The sequence below is a fragment of the Alligator mississippiensis genome, chromosome 14 (assembly GCF_030867095.1).
Source record: "Alligator mississippiensis isolate rAllMis1 chromosome 14, rAllMis1, whole genome shotgun sequence".
In the NCBI taxonomy this organism is placed as follows: Eukaryota; Metazoa; Chordata; order Crocodylia; family Alligatoridae; genus Alligator; species Alligator mississippiensis.
This window is the reverse complement of record NC_081837.1, coordinates 26430158-26456012: the sequence shown is the minus strand read 5'-3', so window position 1 is coordinate 26456012 and position 25855 is coordinate 26430158. Positions and strand designations below refer to the sequence as shown.

General features: G+C 42.4%; 1 protein-coding gene across 3 annotated transcripts in view; it reads right to left on the bottom strand.

Moving 5' to 3' along the window:
* Positions 1-5067: 5067 nt before the first annotated feature.
* UNC45B (unc-45 myosin chaperone B) overlaps positions 5068-25855 on the bottom strand; it is a 25730-nt gene continuing 4942 nt past the window's right edge. For all 3 annotated transcript variants that reach the window (XM_059717395.1, XM_059717394.1, XM_059717396.1), the window contains exons 2-20: positions 24372-24533; positions 22529-22565; positions 21718-21893; positions 21254-21343; positions 20694-20861; positions 19023-19191; positions 18533-18703; positions 17690-17861; positions 16276-16576; positions 15388-15482; positions 14700-14841; positions 12948-13088; positions 12530-12657; positions 11199-11265; positions 10793-10906; positions 10574-10689; positions 8752-8869; positions 7396-7551; positions 5068-5821 (exon numbers count right to left, since the gene is read on the bottom strand). In XM_059717395.1, coding sequence (XP_059573378.1) covers positions 5555-5821; positions 7396-7551; positions 8752-8869; positions 10574-10689; positions 10793-10906; positions 11199-11265; positions 12530-12657; positions 12948-13088; positions 14700-14841; positions 15388-15482; positions 16276-16576; positions 17690-17861; positions 18533-18703; positions 19023-19191; positions 20694-20861; positions 21254-21343; positions 21718-21893; positions 22529-22565; positions 24372-24533 — 2790 coding nt within the window. In that variant the 3' untranslated portion in view covers positions 5068-5554. The remainder of the gene's footprint in view (positions 5822-7395; positions 7552-8751; positions 8870-10573; positions 10690-10792; positions 10907-11198; positions 11266-12529; positions 12658-12947; positions 13089-14699; positions 14842-15387; positions 15483-16275; positions 16577-17689; positions 17862-18532; positions 18704-19022; positions 19192-20693; positions 20862-21253; positions 21344-21717; positions 21894-22528; positions 22566-24371; positions 24534-25855) is intronic.

The following is a 25855-nucleotide window of genomic DNA, read 5'->3' as shown; positions in this document are numbered from 1 at the left end:
GGGAAAGACATTGCTATTTGATGCTGTACACTGAGAGAGAAGGAAAGCTATTAGAAATTCTGCCATCCTTAATGAGAAACAAAATGAGGCATTTCAGGCTGGAGGCATCTTTCACAACAGCAGAAGACATGATGAGAAATGGCATTGTTCTTGACAGCATGCGTCGCTTTTCTGGCTTGGAAAGATGCATCATATTGGGTATCAATTCTGTCCCTACCTATGAGGCAATTTCTGAAAACCTGTTACTATGTGTTGCATCCCGAGCTAATTTACAGCTTCATTTGCTGTAGTGTGAGATGAAAGATAGTGTAAGGTTGGAAAACTTCATGGCAAAGCTGAAGGTGTTGTCTGCAACAACTCTCTACAATTACTCCCATGACTGTCCATCCTGCTGCTGTTCGTTGCACTGCACTGAAGCTGTTGTCTGTTACTAAAGTAGCAACTCCCATGACCTCTTCTTGGCCCATCTCAAGGCCTATACTGCAGTCTTAGACCCCTTGATCCCTTGGTATGTGTTGATGCTGGCGGTTACACCTTACACGTCTTAAAATTCTGCCCTTTATTGGCTTCCATCATAGGTGCTTCCAGGATTTTTTAAAAGGGGGGCGGGGGGGTCCAAAGTAAAAACTGGCACGTCAGGGGTGGCTGCACCCCCTGCTCCTGGCCTTTCCCCCACACCATATGCAGCATCCAGGGATTTTTTAAAGTTCCCAGATCAGGTAAGAATCTCCCCATCCCCAACCCTCAGTGTCCCCTCTCTTCACTGTGTGCTCAGCAGGACCTCCAGCCCCCTCCCATTCCACTCTCACTTATGCTTTGGGGCACAGGAATGGGAGACCCATGTGCCATTGTGGCTTCTGCCTGCTCCAGCTGGGGCTGCAGGGAATGGCTGCAAAGGGAGCCAGGCTACACTGTAGACACCAATGGCAATGGGTGGGTTTCCCCTCCCTATGCCTGCTCCCCAACTGGTGGGGAACATCTGGTGGGACCAGCAAGGCAGGGGAGCCCACATGCTACCACTGCTACTGCTGTCCCCACTTGAGCTCAGCTCCCACTTCCCACAACCCTAGCTGGAGCAGCATAGAAGCATATCTGGGGCTCCTGCAGCCCTGGGTCAGCCAGGGACAGAGATGGGGTGGGTCTCCCCTTCTCTGTATTCATATGTGTAAGTAAAGAGGGGCTTCTGATGTTCCTTTCTGATGTCATCTTGAACTTACGCTGGCCAAAACTGAGCTCCCAATCTCCCCTCCCAGACTCTTCTTTTTCACTACAGACACCACTTACACTTTCCTTGTCACTCCAGCCTCTGGCCTGTGTCATCTTTGGCTTGACCCTCTCCTGGGACCCACTGTTGATACTATTTTTTCTTTCATGTGAATAGTATCTGGTCTTTTGTCCCTGTCTGTACAGCCAAAACTGGTCCAAGCACTCATGAGTTCATGTTGTCACTGCAGCAGTCTCCTGTTTTCTGGCTTCATCTCTGGAAGCTTTGCACCCATCAAGTCTATCCAGAATGTTGTTACTAAGATTATTTTCTTGGTTTGTTGCTCTGACTAGATGGAGCTCCTCCTTGGCACCTCTGTGGGCTCCTCACTTCAAGTTTGCATCAGGACCTTCAGAACGTAGCCACACACTACCCAGCTGATCTGGTAATCTACTGCAACATGGACTCCAGCTATCACTCCCCTTGAAAACCTCTACCTTAAACCTCCTTGCCATCTCCTCCCTCTCTACCCTGTATAGACCTTAGTTGACTGCTAAACAGTGATAATTTAGACTAAAATAGCATTTGCTTGACTAGAGCTAAGCTAAGAGAATGGTGAAGGGTGGGGAATGCTATAGTTCAGAAGATTTTAGAGAGGAACCTAGGTTAAAGTACATCAATTTTGGGTCACTTAGAGCTACTTTAATGATTTTATGCCAGGTAAACTGCATCTACAATAAAACTAGGTTTATGTTAGTGGTTGCAAAGAGATCTCTACTTGACAACAAAAAGGTGCATTTGATTCCCATGTTAGAATAATGCAGCTTCATATTATTGAGTAGATAACATATTAGGTATATCCAAACATCTACTAACCTTATTTGAGATATTTTTATTTCATAAGTTTTTACAGTCTGGCAAAGTAAGCAAGCATAGAGCTCAGATCCACCCAGGGATTTTTACTGAACTGCTCATTTGCAGATAAACTAAGGTTAGGGATTTTTTCAAACTTAGTCTTTGAAATCTAGGAAGAAGTTCCTTTTCCTTGTCAGGCTGCTCATCTAGAGATTTTTTAACACTTTAGGACTCAATATATTTAAGATTAATATCTTTCTATTTTAGATATGAGTAATTATTTTGATAATGAGCATTATATTATTTTTAATCATTACCTGTATTGTCATCACTTATTCAGTGCTAAAATCATATTAAAAGATCCTTCACTGTGTTTCTTGGAGTGTTTGGTTTTACTGGGACAGACGTTTTGAATCTTCCTTAGTCCCTACGACTTAGAAAATCCTTCTCGCAAGCGGGTGTGTAGCTGCGGTGGCCTAGGGTCCGCAACAATACCTCAGTTTAATAAGAGCATACAAACAAGTCAGACTTATTTATACCCATAGGCGTTAGCACAAAAACTGTAATATAACGCATGAAGCCCAACATGGAAACCTTTTGAAAGGGGTAATTTTGTCATCAGTGCAACTTAAAACTCCAACATTTGCAAAGACCCTTTAGGGTGACATTCTTCACCTTGTGCATAGTACAAGCTGTCCCAGATGCCTCAAGGACTTTCACAGTCACCCTGACCTCCCTCACTACCTTCTGCCGCCTTTTAAATGTCACTCACTCTTTAGCAGTAGTCGGTCACAGTCTCCCTGGGCCTCCTTCAAGGGTGCATGGAGCGTATCAGGGAGCAACGCCGCCCTCCAAATTCTTTCATAGGGCTCCAGGCAAAATGGCCTCTAACTTGCAGCTCCTCTCCCTTTTCCCTTCCTGCTAGCCCTCAAAGTAGCCTTGTAGCTATCTAGGTCTGGCTTTCCTAGGTTTGGAGTGGCCCCACCCCTCTGCTTAACTCTTTACAACCCAGGGGGAGTAGTTACTCCTGGAACACCTCTGGGGGCCAACACTATAAACGAAGAGAAATTGTCCCATCAAATCAAAAAGCTTCCTGAAATCACTCCTTAATGATTTAGTGCAATGACTATATCAGTGGTTCTCAACGGGTGCCACAGCACCTCTACTGTGTCCAAGGAGGACCTGCAGGGCATATCAGGATGAAGCTGCAGCCATTCCTGGTCCACCCTCCACTCCTCCTCCTGGCAGCAAAGGTGTAGGGTACAGTTCTGCTTTGGTCACAGCTGGGTGATACCCAGGACACTGGCTCCCAATAACTTTTGAGGTACAACCCATGGTGTTGGCTTGGATCTGTAATCTGGTGATCCAGGCTGACCTTGATAGGCTTAGAAAGTGGGCAGATAAAACCCTGATGACATTCAATATGTATAAATGTACTCCACCTTGGAGGGGTGGGGGTGGGAACCGCATCACGCTTATAGGCACGGCAGTGCTTGCCATGCAGGTTTCAGCTGAGGGACAGCGTACAAACACAGAGTGGCAGAATTGGTCTGAGTTGGCCCGGCAGCAGGATTGGGCTCAGCTGCATCTCTGCCAGGCTTCTCGGACCTTCTCAGGCAGAGGAAATCAGAAGAGTTATGTGGCACATGAGACTGAACAAGGCCTGTTTGCAGTGGGGTAGGGAAATAAGCAGGTTTAGAAAGCTGAACAGAGGGAGGACAGTTCTGGTAGGAAGGGACAGAAGATCCCTGCTCAGGGTGTCACTATTTTATAGGGATGCCCTACATCTAGACACTTGGGAGAGATGAGGCCAGTCAAGTCAAGGTGTGATGCTGAGGGAATAAGTAAATTTTACAAAGCTAGGTCAGAATCAAAAAGCCTATTAAACATGTGGGTGGATATTCTGGTCTTGTGTCACCGTAGCTTAGTCCTCTTCTGGTGGTTCACGTGCCATAAGTGCCGTTATCAGAACACTTCCTATATTTAAAGAATAAACCCATAACTTACATAACCTGCACCATTTCAGCAGAGACTGCCTCAGTACTACAGGTCACACAGATCGACAGCTTTCTCCAAGGGCTGGCCCCTAATTATTTTTAATTTATACAACAGGAACACCTAGGGTTTGTAATAATGAAGAATTGTGGAGGCATAATATAGACGAGTCACAGAGAGAATAGCCTGGCTTACAATGTAGGTGTCAGGCAGCAGAGTCAGGAGCATGGGCTGCACAAATGGGGTGTGGATGAGGTGGTAATAAAATGGAACATAGCATAGAAGCAGCGGTCGCAGCCCATTGCTGCCCACCTTTCAGTGACTTCTCGGACAGTCTCTGATTTTTTTCACCTATCTGCTCTCCTACTTCCCTGCACACCAACTGTTCTTGCCTGAGAATTACTATAGCGCAGAAAGGAGACAGCTGGACCAGGATGTGTGAATTCTACTTGTTCCGCCTGGAAAGGATCACTGTGTTAGTATCCATCCAGTCCCTGCAAAGCAGGAAGTTTCTCTTAACCTTCTATCATGCCTGGCACCCAGAGCCAAAAAGCAGCTTTATGTATTGTACGGAGGTACATAAGGTCTTTTCTATGAAGGAAAGATAGATCTATTTATTTATTTATTTTTTGCTACAACTATACCAAAAGTGTGTGTCCACATTGCTCCGTACGCACTAGCTGAATCCACTTCCCTTGTGAATCCTTGTGTCTGCAGAGCTTTTAGAAATTTTTCGCAATACTAACTACCTACGGACAGACCTTCTATCATAGTCTCTAGTCGTGCATGATGTCTCTGCAAGCGCAACTGTCTCTGCACATACTGAAGTGTTCTCCAAGATTTATCTAGATGTTAATCAGCGACTCATATTATTGGATGAATAATCAGAGGACAATACAGCACTGCCTATTTCTGAGGTGAAAAAGTGCAAGCTCTGTCTTCACTTCTTTTCCCCTCAGTAAATGCTGACTAACAAAGACTCTTATTAAATCAAAGGGAGACTGCAAGGAACCCACAGAGCAAAGATGCTGTTTATTATGAATCCACCCAGTGCTCTCACACACTAAATGCCTGCATTCCAATTAAAAAGAAGAAACAATCATTTTTAAATAACAAATCTGAATTAGTTTCTGAACATCTGATGTGAAGAAATAAAACCTTGTGCTTGTTCTTCCACTGCTAGGAATTGCTGAAATAAAGAATTTTCATTTTTGAAAAAAGTCCACTCATTCTCTTTATCTTTTTTGAGACTTCCTGAAACAGCAGCTGTTCAATGTGCTTCCCATATTGCTTCTTTCAGTGGAAATTTGCTGAATCCTGGCACTGAACGTATTTGCAGTATCTAGATATCATTAAGTTTTACCTTCTTTCAGGACAAAACACACAAAGCCAGTGCTCAGTAAAGCCTTGGCTATGGGACTGAGTGTCCTTATGCAGATCTGGAAGACTTCCAGACCTCCTGGTGGCCTCCTTGCCATTTCTCAATAGACAATGATGTCCTCAAGCCTGTGACAGCGGCTTGATCAGCCCATAGTCCATGCACTTCACAAGGCACTCACGAGCTGCGTCAATAGCATGCTGTATTTTGGGGTCATCTTTTTGTTTGCCAACGACTGTCAGGATCTCCAGGAGCTCACTCTCTACCAACTTTTTGGCGAGTTCTTTGTCAGCGCTGATTAGGTTGTAAGCAACAACCAGCCCACGGTGCTGAACATCCACACTGTCATGCAAGCAGAGCCTCTGCAGGATTTCCAGCCACTGAATTGTCTGAACAGAAGGAGAAAAAAAAAAACCTGTGAATGACCAACTGGAGATTTTTTATATTATGGGAAAATCTCAGTTAAGAGCACAAGGTTGGCCTGCCTCTAGGTAAGGTCCTTTTCAGTGGGGAGAAAGTGGTGATTTAGGACAGGAACAATTGATGCTAGCCCGTGAAAATTTCTCTCTGTTCCCATGAAAGCTCATCCCCCATCAAGCTGTTATGCTAGATGGTGTCTTCTGACTCTAGAATAACAAATTCCTTTCCACAGTTTTGTTGGAAAAGACCTGGCACAGTTATCACAAATGTGGGGCCTTTAACTGATTCTGGAGCTATGTGACCTAAGGGAGCAGGGTAGGGTTACCAGACTGCTTAAACAGCTGGCATAACCAGACAGCAGGGAACTACATTTACATTTCAAAGCAGAACCTGTAAGGGGTGAGAGACTGGAATACATGAGAAGAGGCAGAGGCAGACAAGATTCTTTGGGTAAATGTGATATCTTTTATTAGACCAACTAAATAGTTGGAAAAATTGTTCTTTGCAAGCTTTTATGCGCAAACACCCTTCTTCAGGCATAGGGAGAGAGCCTGAAGATGGGTGTTTGGGCCTAAAAGCTTGCAAAGAACAATTTTTCCAACTATTTAGTTGGTCTAATAAAAGATATCACATTTACCCAAAGAACCTTGTCTGCCTATGTCTTTAGACCAACACGGCTACAGCCAACACCCCTGAGAAGAGACAAAGACACTGAATGAATTAGTTGTGTGGAGTATGCAATACATGATGGACTGGACATGAGAAGCATGTTATGATCAAGGCACCCAAGGGGGAACAGGTGGTGCAAATTCACCTCTAAAAACCCAGGCAAAGATGAAGCCTGTGGGATCTCCTCCTTATCATCTAAGATGACCTGCAGATCCCCCGGAGACTTTGAGACATTCTGCCCTCAGGATTACGCAAGAGCTATGCAAGGCTTTCTGTTGTCTCTCTTTGGCTTATTATGTTTTGTTTTAAGTTAGGAGAAGTTGTGTGTGCTGTCACTGTGTCTTACTGGACTGTGTCTTAGCTTGGCAGAATGTTTCTGTTGTCTTTGTTACATACTTGAAATTCCAAATTGCTGTACTCAATTAAACGCTTTCTTCAGAGAACAGACTATTCTTGTTCAAGCATTTATGAATTCAGTGTCACTACCTATAGTCTAATATTAAAGTCTGGTAACAGTTTGCTTTTGAATCACTGATAGCTAAATTGAGAAATGGAGATATTAGGCCCATGGAAACAGAGGCTGAGCAAGCAGCCTTCATCAACCTGTCTTGCTTTAGTTCTCTGCCCAGGAAAGCACTTTGATAATGTCCTTTAATTCTTCCTGCTTTTCCAGCCAAGCACTTCTGTACTGTTCTGCCAGTCACCTGAATCCTTACTTTAGCTATCACCAGTGATTCAAAAGCAAATCTTTACCAAACTTAACATTAGGTAGCGGCACTGAATTAATGAATATTTGAACAAGAATAAATCCAGGTTGCTATGGAGTTGTGTGCTCACACCATTCAACCTTTGGGAATCAGATTTCACTCCTTACCACTTGAGTCATTTTATAGCAGAGTTTCTTCTGTGCTGCTGTCAGCATGGCCAAAGCTCCCGCAGCTGCTTTCTGGACCTTCTCATCATCCTCACTACACAGTAACACAATCAGCTTGAGTCTGTCATTTCCATCAGCTACAAACCGCTCTTGAACCTGAACAAGAGGGAGTGAAAAGATGGGTAATCTGAATGAATGGCAAAGCTGATGGGATTTATACTGAAATCATAGCTTCACAAGCCTTCAAATTAAGCAGTTGAACTAGAAATAGCATTCAGACAAGTTACAGGAATTGCCACACTCGATCAGACTTGTGAACCAGGTGATTTGGTATCTTCAATGAAACCGTGGTCAACACTAGAAGCTTCAAAGACAAGTAAAATAAAACCCAATAGGGAGAGGATGTGGATAAGCTACATCCAATCAGAGTCTCCCAATAGTTTCAGGTTGTTTTAAACCACAAAAGATAGCATTTACATTATTTCCAAAACATGTGACCTGAAGAAGACTGTCCTGCATTCAAAAGCTTGTCTAACACTATCCCAACTATGCAATTGCTTCAATAAAAGATATCACCCTAAGGAATCCTTTCCTCAGAATATTTTAAGGCACTGAGTTGACTGGGTTAAACCTATTGCAACTAGGTTGCATGACTGCTGCCCTTCATTTAAGATCACTGAAATACAACATTCAGAGCCTTTATGCAATCAGACATTTGAAAACACAGATCTCCCCCCCACAAAAACCAAAACAAAACAAAAAACCCCAAAAAGGAACATGTGTGAGATGGTTTTGCTGGTCATTGGTTTGTGTATCAGAAGCAGCAGAAAAACCAGAGAAGCTGAGAGAGAAAGCACCGGAGAAGCACCAAATACAGCAACAGAAGCATTGTGAGTGTGACCCTGAGAAAAAAGTTACAAGCTGGGCTGATTGCTGGCTGAAAGAGGCTTGGAGGCATGAGCACAAAAACCTCTCCTATTTGATTCCTCCTATATTAAGGAGAACAGGACTTGGGTGTCTCTGATACTCTTTATAAATACAAAATTGCCTTCCTAAAGAAAATAACTTACAGACCCCAAACTGTAGCTAACTGCCAAAGAGAAACATCTAGATTTTCATTACATCTACTGCCTTAGAATATTCAAAGTTCTTAGCCTCAGTATTGTGACTGATTTCCACAGTCAGGTGTAGAGTGAACTTTTAGGTGGAACGTCTCCAGTTGAAGATTTAGTGAGTCCCCCTTGTTTTGGTGTTATACAGTAGAAAGATGGGGGTCCCCCAGCTATCATTTCTGTGACATCTGAAAGTTAATACAACTGGATGTCTACTTGATGGTGTGACAGATAGAATAAGTACCTCCTTGTTGACAACCAGGTTACACATGCATTCTGTAGCTGCCTGTCGGAGTTGGTCATGGTTCTCAAACATATAGTTTTCAATCTCTGGTAAGGCTCTCTCTTTGATTATCTTCTGCCTGAATTGAGGGAAGCAAAGAAAAACATGAGCGTAGAAGGTGCAGCATACTTGACATAAAACAGAAAGTAAGAAGCAGAAGCAGAGAAAGCCCTTTAAAAAAAAGAACACACCAACTTTATGTAAACCATGAAACCATTCAATCCTTCCCACCTACTACTAATTTAAGAGTAGACAATGAGGTTACATGTTCCTTCTTGATATATATCAATCACTAATTAACACCAGGATCTTTTTTCAGGCCAATCATAGAGGAAGATTCAATTTAATTATATTGTCATATGCTCATATTTGGACAGAATCTTCTGTTGAATAAAGCTATTCATCATTTTCTCTGCGTAGTTTAATATCTAGTTAATGGCCCATCTTCAACATTGTAACCATATCCTCAAGAAAGGTCTCCACTACAGTGCCATGCTGGTAGGGGGTGGGGTTCAAAACCCATTTAGCAGAACGGAAGTAGTATTGCAGCTGTGTATTAGAGAAGTTTCTGCAAATCTGTAAGAGCTGAGCAAGCTACCAGGAATACAGTTCAAAGATAGCCCCCTGCAATTCCTTTTCTCAATAGAAACAAATCAGTAGGGCAAATGCCATATTGATCAGACACTAATTGTCATCCTCTTCAGGATCATATAAATGGAGCATATACCTTTATACTGAATTTTTGTTCCTGAAAAATTTTAATGTTTTGCTAATTAATCATAAAAGTAGAGAGAAACTTAACACACTGATCTGCACTGACAGAAACCTGACTGCAGAAACTTCACTATTTTCCAAGACTTTCTGCCTTTCCAACTCAAAGTCAGGATTCCCCATTTCAGCTCAAGGAGGCAGCCTATCCTGATCACACACCCTACACACTGACTCCAGGCAGATACAATTTTTCATTAGCCTGCCTTAGTTTTTCAGGTGTAACCAGTGGGCCCTTGACTGCCATGGTTTGTCTCCAAAGTTATTAGTCATCTTTTACTTCCCCTATTCTTTAAGAGATAGTAGCTTAGATTTTTCACATTCACCACCTCAAAGTAAATTCAAGTAAAAAAAAGTCTGGTGTAACACAGTAACAAGCCCTCCAGTTCTGACATTAGCCAGTAACCTTCAAAGGATTAAAAATTCTGACCACTGGGAAGCACAGAATGTAAGAATATGTCTCTTTTTAAAGACGTTCCACAAAGACTGGAGAGTTTATGTGATTAAACTGAAAGGGAATACTACTAAGGTAGACAATAACCCAGGTATACTACCATAACAGAATAATGGAAATATAGGTAAGACATTGACAGAAGGCCAATGTGTCAGTTACCAGTATAATTATATTATTGGATGTACCTAAGCCGTGAGATGAAACTGGTTAAAACCTCTGACTGTATTTGAAAACTTGTCTAAGTTGGTCCCAACCATGCAGTTGGTCCCATAAAAGATCTCACTCACAACATTTCTTGCCTCTTGCATAGACCTGGTGAAAAAAAATCATCTGAATTTGAAGCTAAAATAATGGGAGAATTAGTTCAATTAACTTTTTTTTAATGAAAAAAATATGAACTCACCAGTAGCTTACAAACATGTGGGTCAAAGGCAGTTGTCTGTATTTACATGGTGTGAAAGGGCATCTAACTTTAGCTTAATTTTCCTAAAACATGCTAGTCTGATTAAGTGGTCATGAGGGGGAGGGATGGGGAGTCATAGAAGATTTTTTTAAACTCACCTGAGTTTGTCACTTCTTCCTGAGAAGTTCGTGAGACCCAACAAAGCCTCATAATTCTGGAGACCATCTCTCTCTGTGTTGAGCAAACTAACCAGTGGCCGCACCACCTCATACACCTTTGAGTAGGAAGGAATCTATTGTTATTCTTTGGCTTTCAGATCCCTGTGAGTTTCCATCATCTTACTCAAAGAAGTTACAAGGAAAACTGCATTTACTTACCCTCTCCCCTGGGAATGCAATATCAGGATTGGAGATGGCAGCCATTTTTGCCAGAGCATGAGAAGCCTTTACTTTACCAACGTCTGTGCCTTCTATAGCCAGAGGTATCAGGGCCTAATTATATACATCAAAGAATTTATACTCATGAAAATATTAAACTTTCAACAAGGCAGTATTATTTTTAAAAAACCCTTTGAAAAAAAATCCAGTTTTGTTTACTGGACAATTAGAAAAAAAAATCAGGATATTGGATATCATGGTCTTTGTCTTATCAAGCACTCCCCCACAACAAAAATGCAGCCCACTTCCTAACAATATAGATCCAACAATACTTTACTGAAGGGGGCAGTATCATACTGTCAGTTTAGTTCCCACTGGCCCACTTCAGAAACAATAAGACAATCACCTTTCCACCACCTTGAGCTACTATAGTGCCACGGTCCTTAGGATCCTCACACAAGGCAAGAAACACCCTACAAGAAAAAAAACATAGCCCTGTTTAGTGATAATGGACCTGTTAAAACACTGTCCCTCCTCCCTGCTTCACACACCACTCTTCTATTCCTAGCTATCACAGCAAGAGCAGCTCATGCAGCAATGCTTATACTTTATTACAGTGCTATGAGGAAAGGGTGAACGTACTCAGCTTAATTAGTGTGGAGAAGAGAAGACGGAGGAGGGGATTTGATAATAGTTTTCAAATACCTGAAGGGTGGTTATAAAGAGGAGGATGATAGACTATTCTTCATGGCCACAAGGGAGAGGACAAGGAACAATGGTCTTAAATTGCAACAAGGGGAGTTTAGGTTGTTTATGAGGAAGACTTTTCTCTATGAGGATGGTTAGGCATTGGAACAGGACACCCAAAGAGGTTGTAGAATTTCCAAGCTCCATATTTTTAAGAGCAAGTTAGATAAATACTTGACTGGGATGGTTTGGACAGGGATGATGCTGCCTTGAGCAGAGGGTTGGACTAGATAACCCACTTTTCCATGATTTTTGGATAAATTAGAGAAGGAGCTGAAGAGGGGTCCTGCAGCCCTGTTCCTTCATTTTGTTAACATTAACATGTCAAACTGTAGCCAACAGCTCATAAGTGAGAATCTTGCACTAACTCCAGGGACATATAGATTTCTGGAGAGCTTTTGTTAAAAAATACTTCTCATTGTCTTTTATTTTTTAAAGGACAGAACTCATGGGTGAGAGCCAAGTGACCAGTTTGTTCTGTATACATGAATACACAGCCCAATGCACAAGGAGATTTAGAATGGCTTCTTTGTAAGAAAAACAACTTGTATCTAGGAGCCCAGCTGTGGGTGATTATTAGCTGGCAGTCAAAAGTCCAAGGGGAGAAGGAGCAAAGAACTTAAGTTTAGGAAGGAGGAGTTTGTGGCCAAGGAGCAGACCAAAACCCAGCAGAGTTTGCCTTTAGGGAAGGACCAGAGTTGAAGGACCCTCTCCTGGTGCCTGTAGAAAAGCTAGTGTTGCTTTACATGCTTGTTTATTTCTTTGGACAGAGGAGTATTGTTTTGTGTTATGAGGACTAGATGAGAAGCCCCCAAGGGAGCAAAGCCAGACCACAAGGCTGCAGACTCCCAAGCCTGTTGATGGACTATTGTTTGGTCTGAAGGACTCCTAAGGGGGTAAGCCATGCCTGTATGGCAGCAGGAACCCCAAGCTGCTTACGTAGACATGTTGATTCTGTCAGTCAAAGAGAGTTAATTGAGATGAGTTTACCTGGCAAGCAGCTCCTTGGTCTGGTCTGTTAAAATGGCACTATCAGCTTTCACCATACAGGTCAGGGCAGACACCACTCCAGCTTTAAGTAACCGTTTCACTCGCTTCACAACAAAATCCTTCTTGTCCTGATAGGGACATTGAAAAAGAATGACCATAGAGTTTCTATATGCAGCCACTGTCCCACTTACTGCAATCCTACAAGTTGTATTGAGTAACAATACAACCCTGGGATGCAGAGCTAGGGATTAAAAAATGCTTGACCTGCAGGAGTTGGGCAACATTTGTGTTTTGATACCACAGCTACAACAGTTGCTATAAAGTAGAAGGGGATGCTGCAATTCTCAAAAGAGCCATTGTTCAGACTGGATTCTGAATTCCTTTATCTGGCCAGGGATCATGAAAACATTAAACCTACCTTGGGATGTTCCTCAGGCACATGCTGCTTAGAAAACTGGGCCAGCTGCACAAGCTCTGGGATGAGTTCCTTGACTTCATAGCTGTTAGTACAGTTCACTAGAGTGGAAGCCACAGAGTACAAGATAGTCTTGTCACTTGTCTGTACAGGAAATGAACAACATTAGAATGCATTAAGAGGCTACAGAAACACAGTAAACTACTATTACAGCATCTTGCTGCAATCCCAGGGGTCTAGCCAGAAGCCTAGGTACACACCCAGGCTTGAGCTTGCAACTCTATGGCTCTAGAGTCAGTACACTCCCCTGTAGGCCAAACAATTAGGCCAGGACGAAGATCTCTCCCATGGCTCTGCCTTCGCCAGCCTCACAGTCACATGCATACATTTGCCCACGTTCAGACCACTCAAAAAAAAAAAAATTCAAACCCTTGTCGGACAGGCCTACACCCTGCAGGAAGAGGCCATAGGCAGCCACAAACATCCCCCTTTTTCCTGCCAGCATCACGCACTGCCCAGGAGATACAACACAAACCTCCAGGGCTGCTGGCTTCTTTGTGCTCGGGCCTCAACAGTCTCGGGTGCCCCAAAATTAAAAAAGAACAAAAAAACCCACTTTGGCCCCCACAAGTTCCCCTTCCTCACACACACTTCTAGTGCTCCGATTGAAGCAAGGGTTTAAATCTGGGCCTCAGCATGGCATGCCGAGGCCCCAACTTTCTGACCCGGAGCCTTGCCACTACTCCGTTTGGTTCTGGGGACTGTGCCAGCTTCCATGTGTCCTAGTGAAAATAAAAATATTCCTGGACCTGGGGCTCCAGCCAGGACACACACTCAGGCTTGAACTTGCAATTCAGTGGTCCTGGAGTCACTACACTCCCCTCTGAACCAAGCGACTAGGCCAAGATGATGCTTTCACCCATGGCTCTGCCTTCTCCAGCCCCACAGTCACATACATACATTTGCCCACCTCCAGCCCACTCTTATAAATAAAAAAATAAATAATAATTAAAAAAAAAAAAAAAAGAAACCCTTGTCAGATGGGCCTGTGCCCTGCAAGAAGAAGCCAAGGAGGAGACAGCCACAAGGAGGAGGCAGCCACAAACATCCCCCTTTTTCCTGCCAGCATCATGCACTGCCCAGGAGATACAACACAAGCCTCCAGTGCTGCTGGCTTCTTCATGCTTGGTCCTCAACAGTCTTGGGTGCCCAAATTCAAAAAGAACTAAAAAAACCCATTTTGGCCCCCCACAAGTTCCCCTTCCTCACACACACTCCAAGTGCTCTGATTTAAGCGTTCTCAGGACTACTTTTCTCATACATCTTCAAGAATTAAGAGGAAGAGAAAGAGGACAGTGCGGAAGCATAGATTGGTTATGTGATGCAGTGACTGAAGAGTTGTGGGTTAGATTGCTGGATTCTGTTCTGCATTTATGACCATCTAGTGCATTTTTGGGTAAGTTACTTGATGTCTTTTTACTCTGGTATTACCATTTTAAGTATGGGCATATGCTTATTTATTTATTAAGCCTGAGCACCCCGCCTGAAGAGAAGCGTACTGTTCATGTGGTAGGCAACCTTAGTGGTCCGATGGGGCATTAATGATCTAAGGTATCTCCTGAATATGGCAGGAAGTGATCTTTCCCTCTTTGTCATCCTTAGTAGTGCCCCTCGTGAGTATTACCTATCCAGAATTTACAAGGCTGGAGAGAATAGACAAGGAGTCCTAAAGGGGCAGTGGAGAAGAGAAGGTACCTTGGCTAATTCAAACATGGCGTGCATGGCTGGCTCATCTTCTACAAAGTCATCTTTCACATCTGCATCCAGGGTTAGGTATGCCAGACCTTCTACAGCCCATTTTCTGGTGCGAGTATCAATGCTGGTATTGCACAGCCACCTGAAAGAGACAAAACTTCCATCAATTTTCCTAGGAGGGAAGGAGAAAAAACCTGAAGGAGCACTGGGGTAAGTTATTTTTACCAGCATCTTCAGACAACATGAAGATGACTCAGGAAATGGCAGATTCCCAAAGGTGAAGATGCTGGCTTGAAACGGGAAGATCCCTTATGTATTTTATAAACAGCCCTTTAGGTGACAGGGCCATCATCTTTAGTATGTGAGATGGTGAGTGAGCAAGAAACATCATTTATTTTGATGCTCACAAATGTGAGACAAGATAGGTATACAGCAGCGTGGTGCACAGAGACAGCAGTGTCTGAGAGTCCTAGGCATAGATTCTTGAATAATGGTTTGGAAAGTGCTAAAGTGTTCTCTAAGATTTATCTATGTTAATCAGTGACTCATATTATTGGATGACTAATCAGAGGACAATATAGCATCCAGACCTGTACCAGAGATGGTATTTTAAAAATATTTTGTAAGGGACAGAAGGCAGCACAAAGTAATGGGTGAAGACCACTGACAGAACATTAAAGGTACTCACTTTCGACACTGTTTTGCTAGTTTTTCAGTGGATCCCTCAGCAAATTGTCTCAGTCCATAGTCAGTGCCACCTGCTGAACCCAGCTTGCAAAGGCCCTAAGAAAGATGGAAAATTTATTATAGATAGAGATAGCATTGTATTCTATAATATATAGCATTTATAGCGCTAGACTGAAGTTTAGCTTAAATTTTAGGAAAATAACAAAGCACTAATAACTAGCAGGCCCAAATTTGTACAATAGCAGAATTCACCATAATCTGCCAATTTTTGGAGGTCTTCTCATGTGGCTTTCACATAAGTTATCCATATTCCACTATGGACGTGCCTGCTATATCTATCCCTTGTTCATTGAGAGAAGAAAGTTACCACTGTTTTAAATCTCCCCAGTATCAACAGTTTAAAAGCAAGGTACAAACTGATCCAGATTATCAGTGAAGAGAAAATCCCATAGGGTTCTAAAGCAGGTTTTCTGTTTTTGCTTTGATGCACCACATCCATTTATGGTCCATTGTATAAATGAAAGAGACCTTTAAATGAAAGCTTTAGAAGAAACTTGATAAAACTGTTCAGCCTCATGTGTCAGTCACTGGCCAGCTCCTTTTTCATGTTGGGGGTTCCAAGGTGGCAAGCGTTAAGTCTGAAGCTTGTGGCACTACACCACTTGTTCTCTGTTGCAATCTGCAAACCATCATGCTTGCCCACACTTTAAAGTTATAGTACTGCCAGCTGTTACTGTCAGTGGCCTGAATCAGGGGAAGATGCACCAATGCAACACTAGAATTTTTGTCCTGTAGGGTAGGTACAGCACAGGCAGGAGCTCTGCCAAGCCCAAGGATAGGTTGGTAAGAGCTGGCGCACAGAAGAGCTGACCGAGGGTTGAAAACTCACCACCAGAGCTCGAATTTTGATCTTCTCATTCTTAGTCTTCTTGTAAATCTCTTTCAGGAGTGTTATTCCATTGGTGATGATAAAAGTAGCCCGACTCAGCTTGGTAGATGCATGAATGAGAGCCTCCACAGCCACCAATTGGTCAATCTCTCTTTCAGAGCCACACAAGGCAACCATCATCTCCATGACACCCTTCATGCCCAGCAACTTGTTGCCCAAGTCAAAAGGGCCTTGCAATACTCCAGACACTATTGAGATGGCATGGAGGGTCTTATCCATGTCCTGAGGATCAATCTTGCTCCTACAGGGAACAAAAGAAAGTCAGAACCTGTTTTTTGAAAGAGGGTCTGAAGTGGCATTGTTATAGCTTCTGGTACTTTCCCCCGAACATCTGCCTTGTGGCTGATGTTGTCCATCTAATAAGGTAACTGCCAAACTGGAATTTATTCCAACGCTCTTCATCACAGAAGTTCTGAATTCTTCCTCCTGATTTTTATTCTGAAGTAGTTCCAAGCACAGGTGCTGACTCCGTGGGTGCACCAGGGCTCAAGCACCAAAAAAAACCTAGTGGGTGCTCAGCACCCACGGAGCCACTTGCAGATGTTAAAAAAAACCCAGCAACCACACTTTACTGGAAGAAGCAGCACGTGACTTCAACCCAGTTCTGCAGCATCTGTAAAGATGAGGCACTTCAGCAGGGCTTTTTAGCACTTTTAACTAAAGCTAATTCAATCAGCTATTAGATAAAAGCATCAAAAAGCCCTACTAAAGTATCTGATCCATACAGACACTGCAGAGCCTGGTAGAAGTTACACACTGCTTCTTCTGGGCATGCGTGGGGTTCAGCATGGGAACACACCAAGTTAAAATTAAAGTGCTGGGTTGTTTTTTTTAACATCTGCAGGCACCCACCGGCAAAAAAAATAAATGTCAGCACCTATTGTCTACAGCCTGAGCAAAGTCAGAGTGAGCTTCCTCAAAACCTCACCCACTTGTAGAGGGACTGCCCTGGAGTATGGAGATGTAACAGTTGTCTAAATCCCTAGCTTTTCCCTTCAGAGGAAAAAGAGCCCCTTATTTTTCTGCTGGATGGAAAAAATTGGCAAACTATTTTGCTTGAATGATGCAAACACATGATCATTCAGTACACCACTGAACTCTAAACTGGGATTCAAATCTGCTTTTCTGGTTATTGTTTCTAATGTTAATAATAACTTGAGTCCACACAGAGCTTTCAGGGATCTTTGAACAGAGAAATAAAAGAGGACGTTTTATTTTGTCACAGTTATTTCTGTCAATAATCCCTAAGAGATTTTATAACTTTCGATGCTTGATTTCCTTCTTTGAGGTCTGTATTCTATACCTGTGTTTAACCACCCCTCAGAAAAGCCATGCCACCCCAGCCAGGACTCACTTGATGTATTCTTCACAGATCTCTCGGAAATGATCTCGCTCAGAATCACACCGCAGATCATCATACAGTTTATTCAGGAGGATGGAAGCCGTCATCTGGGTGTTTTCAGTTAAGGGTAGGCAGTCAGGCATATCAGGAATCTGGCCCACCACTTTCAATATCTTTTTTAATCCTGGATGCACATGAAAATAAAGGCTTTTAGAGTGGAGGGGCCCATACCAAAAATTAAAGTAGTGTTCATTGGATGTTTTCTTGCACTCAAATAGACAGCCTGAAAGGTTTCCTGTATTTAGTTAGTTTACAGACAGATTTTGTAAACTGTTGGACAAACATCAATTAACGTATTATGTATACAAGCAAGCACTATACAATACAAGCAAAGACAATGCATGAAAGTAAAGATTTGCAGAACTGAGCCTTTAAAAAGTGGTCATGAAACAAAGACCCCCCCCAACATTTTTTTTAACAGAACTTGATTACCAGTTGGATTAGTTTATAATAAGTATAAAACTTGCTAACATGAATGACATAGGAGCTTTGCAAATGAGGAAAAGGGATGGCAAAAAACATTAGAGTCTGCAAAAAACCTTCCAAATATAATTCAAGTACTTTTAATCATAACTTAGTTTCTAGCAGTCAAAAGCTAGCAGTAGTAATCCATCTAGCAGTAAAAACCTCTAGCTTTGTGAGATTAAATTCAACCCCTGATGTTTGTACTATACAATCAGATCAGAATACATTTCTAGACCCAGATCAATTTAAATTCACTTAGTTGAGAATGGCTTGAGAGGTTTGGGCCCATGCAGTCTAAGTGTGAGAAAGGGATGTTGAGGCTGTACTTACCATTGTCAACAACAAAGAGAGTTCTGCTATTATCATGGATTCTCAGATCCTTTCGTGGTATATTCTTGTTGAGCAGGTTGAGAGCCCGGTCCCGCCCTTGCCCAGATACCTTCTTACTGACCAGCATGTCAAGCAAGTGCACTGTGATTATCTTCAAATCCTTCTTGGTATCTACACAAGACAAGACAGCATCAGATAGGCTAGAGGAAGGCCCTTTTGAAACCTGATGGACTTACTGAATACTGTTAAAAAGTGTTAACATTATAAAAATCAGGCTATATCCCAACCATCAATCCCATGCAAGAAGACAGTATTATACCAGTAATTATATGTACTAGTTATAATTCTTGCCAATCTTAAACCTGAACACCTGGCCCAAGAGCATGCATAACCACCCAGAGGCACAGGATCTACTATTTTATCCAGGGAAAACTTGATGATCTGTTCATATTGTATCCATCAAAAACCCAAAATGACAATTTGTGGTTACCCAACACCAAAGCTTCCTCTTTCCCATGTTGCTCTTCCTTTCCCTCTCCTGATAAGGAGTCAGTAATGGCCTGCAGGAGATTGCAAACAGCCAAAGAGATTTCTTCATTGTCCACGGACATCCACATGCAAATACTGTCAATACCAAGCTGGTGAAGGATTGCTGTGGTCTGCTCCAAAAAAGCAAAAACAGGATTCATTGTTTATTTCCTAATTTTTCATATAAACCAGTTTTTCTTTGGTTTTCAATTATATTTCAGCAATGAAGTATCCTTATGGAAAGAATTTAAATGTACTGCATCTACCTATGACAGGTGCGGGGAGTAGTTTTCATTTTTTCTGTTTCCCGTTTATGTTTATAGAAAGATAGAAACACTAAGATACTGAGGCAGGAGACAACTTCAGAGACAGCAGGTTTTAGTCAGGACATTGCCTGTAAGACAGAATTTATTCATCCATACTTTATGAACTGCAGGTTTACAGGAAAAGTCCTATATTAGGGTGTCCTTAAATCAGCAAGGTATTGTTTAAAGACAGAATGTTTTATTGTCCATAAATAAATCCAGTTGCTAAGTGAAACACATGAAATTATGTCTAATGACATGTACCATTGCTATAAACACTAACCTGCATCTACACCATGTGAAATCTCTAACAAAAGTGACAGTTGTCTTTGTTATTATTCCAAATCCCAAATTACTATTCTAAATGGCAACACATCACAGCGGTGATGGTTCTTTGAATGGTTCTCTGACTTTTTTGCCAAGTCAGTCTGCTCATGCATAATGATAATTATGGGAGAATAGAGGTCCTTACCATGCCATTTTTTATTGTCTTTTTATTGGATCACCTTTATTTTGTGTTTACAGTGTCTACTGATATTTGCCCTGTGTACAGATATGCACATCTACATCCATTTCCAGTTATTTCAACTTCTTTGCTTTTTCCATCCTCCCCCAGTAAGAATCCTATTGTTTATCTTGGATAAACACTTGGTTGGGATGGTTTAATCAGGGATGATGCTGCCTTGAGTAGGGGGCTGGACTAGATGACCTTGTGAGGTTCCTTCCAGTCTCACTTTCCTATGATCCTACGATCATTAAATGGTGGATTGTGATGACGTCTATGGAGCAACATAGGATAGAAATAGAGAGGTTCTGCTCATGCACCTTTTGAGGGCCACTTCACACTTGTGGATGTATTAATATGAAAGCTGACTGAGGGCTTTCACACCATCTGGCATGAAGTCAAGGATCCTTGGCTTAATTTGCCCTTAATCACTTCCCCTTACAGGATAGTGTCTGCACATACACTTAATTTCACAAGTGCATCTCTTAAACCAACCTCAAGATAGAGGAGCTCTCCCATATCTTTGACACTGAAGCTCACAGATAGAGTCAAAGGTTCAGCACGTAAAGTTGCACCTTCTAGAGGTAGCCTCTTATCCACTAATCATAGTACTTTTACTGAATTTTGTTTCAGTAACCAACAGTCCCCTGAGAAGCCAAATCACAGTAGTTGAAATTGGCCTCTGTTTTCCCCACAAATTTGAATAGATACAAAAGTAAGAATTGTCATTCTGGGACTAGCCAAAGGCAAGTGCTTTTGGAAACCTGTACTCCCCTGGTTGCAGTGAGAGGTTAATACAAGGTCCCCAAACAACTTTGCTTACCCGTGCCTTGTGTCCTGAGCACATGCCTGAAAGAGTCCTTACAGCTGCTAGGATCAATTCAACATTTTTGGTTTCTATCAGCTTCATTAGCAGGTTCACCCCATTGTTCTGGAATATCCTCTCAGCTCCAGCTTCCTCCCGCCCCAGAACAATAAGATTGTTTGCTGCCTGGGTAAAAGGAGGTGAGAGAAATCAAGGGATCAGTTACAGGATAAAGCTGGTAGCCAGAAGTTTTTCAGATCAGGTAAGACAGATGCTTGGCTGGGATGGTTTAGAGAAGGATGATCCCTCCTTGAGCAGGAGGCTGAACTAGATGATGTTCTGAGGACCTATACAACACTGCTTTTCAAGGATTCTGTCATTTGAGAGTTTTGTTAATGTTCCAGCAGTGCTGTGTGGTTTACACAACAAAGGCTTTCTGATCTCTGTTGCCTCATTGAACCCAAATCCTCCCTTTTCCCCTTCTATTCCTGCATGTTTCTCTTGAACCCCATGAATGATTGGGAAGGGAAAGAAGGACATAAGCTCTTGGGTGTGAGCTTGACACCTGTTGTTCTCACCTTTTCTCGCTTCTCTTTATCAGTGTTCTCATCCAACAAGATTTCAAACATCTTCTGCACTCTGGCATCCATGGAGAACTGAATGTGCAACTGCACAAGGATAAAAATATCGTGTCTTAGACATGCAACGCTTTAGGGAATTCTCCCCTTTCTGTTTTGGCTGACCACAGACAGCTGCCAGCCATTCTAAGTTGCTAGTTAAATTGACTTCAACTACCCTAAGTAGTGATAAATGTAGAATTTCTAGAGGACAGACAGAGCCTGAGCTGCTAAGATGTTCTCATATGGAGAACAAACTTTTGAACACACAGTACATTATCTTCCAGTCTGTCAAGCAACTAACATTTTCTTTTGGTGGATATGTATGTGGTTGTCTAGGAGAGACTATCTTCAGGTTCAGTCACCTTGAAGCCAAGGCCTACATGCACAGTCCAGCCCTTCAGTGCTGTGGCAAAAACACCTACCTTCTCCTGGATGTTGGCTCCCAAACGCCTCAAGATTTCCTGGAAATTTTTGTTGTGGGGCTCAATGGTGGCACACCGTTGGACATCTTTGAAAGCTTGGTCCAGCTTACCCAGCTTCTCCAGTGCCTGGCTGCGCCTGTACAAGGCTTTGATATCTGAGGCATTGATGTCAATTGCTAAGGAAATGATTGATTAGAAGAAGCATCACATTTCACTTCTCAGGAGTGCCCAAACAAAGGATTAATTAAAAGTACAAATAAAAGCTCATATCAAGGCCCAATTCTCCTTCCTAAACTTCATTCCCATATAATTGCCTTTACCTGGGTCAACTGCCCAAAAAACCCTCTTTGAAAATGTGGAACAATGTTCAGAAAGAAGAGCTACTTCAGTGCCCTGGGTATGGACAGATAGACAGATAGTCTATTCCTGCTTCCTCTTCCTCATCAAGCCCCACTGTGTGCATAAACAGTGACATGCATTTCCCCTTAAGACTGAGAGAACGAATGAATTGAAAATATGCTATAGAGATGCCAAGGCAAAAAAGTTATATATCTGATTTACTGAATTACATAAGACATCCCACTACGCAAGTACAATATACAGCAGCTAGTAACACTGTACTCCTTCCTCTTTTGGGTTTTTCTTTCCCAGGTTATGCAAACCAACTACTCCCAACAAAAAATTAACCAAGTATAGGTGACCTGATTAACTTCACACAAAGGCAGAAACCTGGAAACAGACTGGAAGAGGCACCAAATAAATCAAATGAGCCTCTTAAATCCCCAAATATTAGGGCCATTGGCTTACATACCTCTAGAAGCATCCGACGCTGCTTGGGCATAGCTCTCCTGTTAATATAGAAGGGGAGAGAGGTTCATTAGTTACCAGGTTGGGCACTGGTACGCATTCATACTAACTTGTGTTGTGACTTTGTATAAATTAATCTCTCTGGGGCCATTTCTCCAATGTAGAATGTGGCTGCTATTAAACACTTCTGTAAGACATTTTTGACCTTTCTATCAATTTCAAAGTTTGATAGATTTGGAGATACTTTTCTTCACAAAGCACAATGAGATGGACTGTCACATAAACGTGACACAATATAATAGCTGCCAATTAAACCATCATGTATTTAGGTAGCCGGCTAGCGTGGGATATGCATGTGGACACGCATGAAGACAATATTTATCTAGAATCGGTAGCATTTCTCGTGGTGCAACAGAAATGAAGCTTAGGAACGTGTAGCTGAATTCTAGAAAAAAATGTGACTAGCCAGTCTAGCGTGAGGGAAGACTCCTTTGCTCTCTGTGTTATCTTAATTGCAGCTATTCTGGAAACCAAATTCATATCCTGCAGCTAATCAGTTTTATATAAAAAAGTCTCAGAAAGGAATTGTGGCTTGAACATTCTGGTTCCTCTATCAAAAATCCAGGGTTCCTGCTTTTGAGTTAAAGGAGATTCATCACAAATAGCAAGTAGCACATGGGCCCAAGTCTTCTGGTGTCTGGACCTAGAAGGTAAAACCTTGCACAGGTTGTCCTAATGCCTTATGTCATGGAGATGTGATAGTGAAATCTCTGGTATTAGTCTGCTTTATCTGTGCACTACACTGCCATTGCTGAGATGCTGTTTATATATGAAACTGTTGCTCCTTTGTTTCACAGTGCTTACTGACAAAACTGCAGCCTGTCCACTACTGCACATGGACATGGCTCTGGGCAGACTGGTTATCATTGAACGCTTCCCTATTCATGTGACCCAGACTTTAAGAAGGTGGACATCTAGCATAAAAGAAATACAGTGTCTATTTCAGCAAGAACCTATTTAATGCCTAGGATGACTCAGCACAAAGGAAAAGCAACTTTGAGGTCGCTCCCATCCAGGCCCTGCCTCAGCTCCATTCTTTTCTAACTATTGGTAAATCCTTAAAACTCCCCCAACTTTTAGCGTTCCATACCAAGCACTGGATTGCTCTCATACGTATGTCTAAAGCAACCTAGCTTGGAAAGCAGTGCTTATACTGAAAGAAAAAGAGTGCACTTTTTTCTATCCTAGCTAGTTCCTAAAACATTGCTTTGATATAGCTATACTAATTAGTAGTAAGCTCTGACCTTAGAATGTCTCCCTGCTCACAATTTGGCACAGTGGGGAGGTGTCAGTTTTGGGGAAAAGTGCCAGAGATTTTGGAACTGTAGAGTTCGAGCATCATTATCTCCTGTTTTCAAGAGCAGGCACCTAAGTCATACAATCCTCAAGTCCTTCTCCCCATCGGTGGTTGGAATCGTTTGCCTCCCCCCAGGGTTCGAATTACACTTTGACACTTGGGGATGGGGGGGAGGTTGCAAAAAAAAATTGGCTAGGGTTGGGGCTGTGTGCATGGGTCCCCACCAGTACCGCAGGGCTGGGGCCAGCAGTGGTGGCAGCCAGGAGGAGCTGCTGCTGCCACCTGGGCTGCTTAGAAAGGCATGGGGTGAGCCAGAGGCTGTGCATGGGATCCGGGCTGTTGTCGGGGCGGGAGAGGGGAAGGGGTGCTGACCAGCTTACAGGTGGGGTTTTTGTCTATTATGGGGGGGGCTTAGCCCCCCTGGAGCTCTCCCATAATTCAAATCCTGTTTTCCCCTATATTCAGACCTAATCTAGAGTTAACATCTCACCTTTTTCAGAAAGCAGGCTGCCCTGTTCCTGTATAATACAGCCTGGAGTGATTTGTCCTTGGTGAGTTTTATGGCTTTGGTGTAGCTTTTAATGGCATTCTCATAGTCATTAGCTTGAAAATATGTATTGCCTTCCTCCTTCAATTGACCTGGATCATCCATCTGGGGAAAGAAGTCAAAGTTTAGCCTGATCAGGCATCCTACTGGAAATACCAATTGTATTAATGTTTGTTTGGTATGACTTCTAAGATTAAGTTGTCTCTGGTGCTGCTGGAGTGGTAATACGTTAGCTAGACATCACCTCAGGGTAAAAGGCTGTGCTTGTGTAGAAGATCTTTTCCCAACACTTCTCTGATATTTTTTTGCTGCCCTATAACAGGGAGTTTAGTATTGTGCATGTTAAACATAATGATCTAACTGAGATGGAAGGTCTTTTTGCCCATCCACTCAGTGTCCCTTGTTTACATCGAATAGTAGCACCCTGTAACCCAATGTCAAGGACTGGGTTGGTCTAGAACCACCCTTAACTGGTGATTTCTCCACCAATGTGCGTATTATCTACGTCATACCAGCCATTTCAGATTATAACTCAAATGCCTCGGACCACCTTACCACAGCCTGATGGAACCAAGCGCTTGTATTACCATCATTGTGGCAAAATCACCACACCGTTTTGCTGGCCTTGTTGATGCTCTCTGCTAAAATGCATCTGACCTCAGTACTAAAATGCATCTGAATCAACTCTAGATGAACCATATTACAGGGTTAAGTACAGAGAGATGGATGCTACACTCATATTAACTTGAGCTACAAGTCTAATGCAAAAGCCTATGAAAGAAAGACTTTAAAGCAGAATAAAAACAAGAGAATATTCAAAACAATGTCATAGTCTGAGTTCCCCTGAGAAGAGGGGAACATCTGGTTTCAGAAGCCTGAGCGAGCAGATTATACGCAGGCAAACAAAGTTCTTTTAGACCAACATGACTGCAACCTATACAAACTATACACAGGCACTGGAATTTATGCTCACTTGCATCAAGAAACTGGGAAAACAAATAATGTGATTAATCTCAAAGGGTCAAAATGAAAGCCATCAGGACAGCAGACTAGTCTGTAATATTTGGCTTCTGAAATACAACCTAAATGAAACATGGATGAAATTTAAATTAATTCTGAAAAACAGAGCCTTTTTGGAGTGGGGGACTCAAAAAAGAGAAATTTGGGCATCTAAAAATGTTATAGTTTGACAAGGCCTTTAAAAATGATGTTGCAAACAATCTAGGTCTAATCATTATCTCTAAGTGAAAACATCCCCTTAAAAATACCAGTAAAAGAAGCAAGGAAAAAAAAAAGAGGACGAAAAGTTTTCAGACTAGATTCACTTCACATGAGTAATATCCTCAAGACAGCAAATCCACAGCAAGCCATTTTCACCCTCAGAGCTTGCATAGAATTATGAAGATGATTAAAGCATTTAGCTTGGC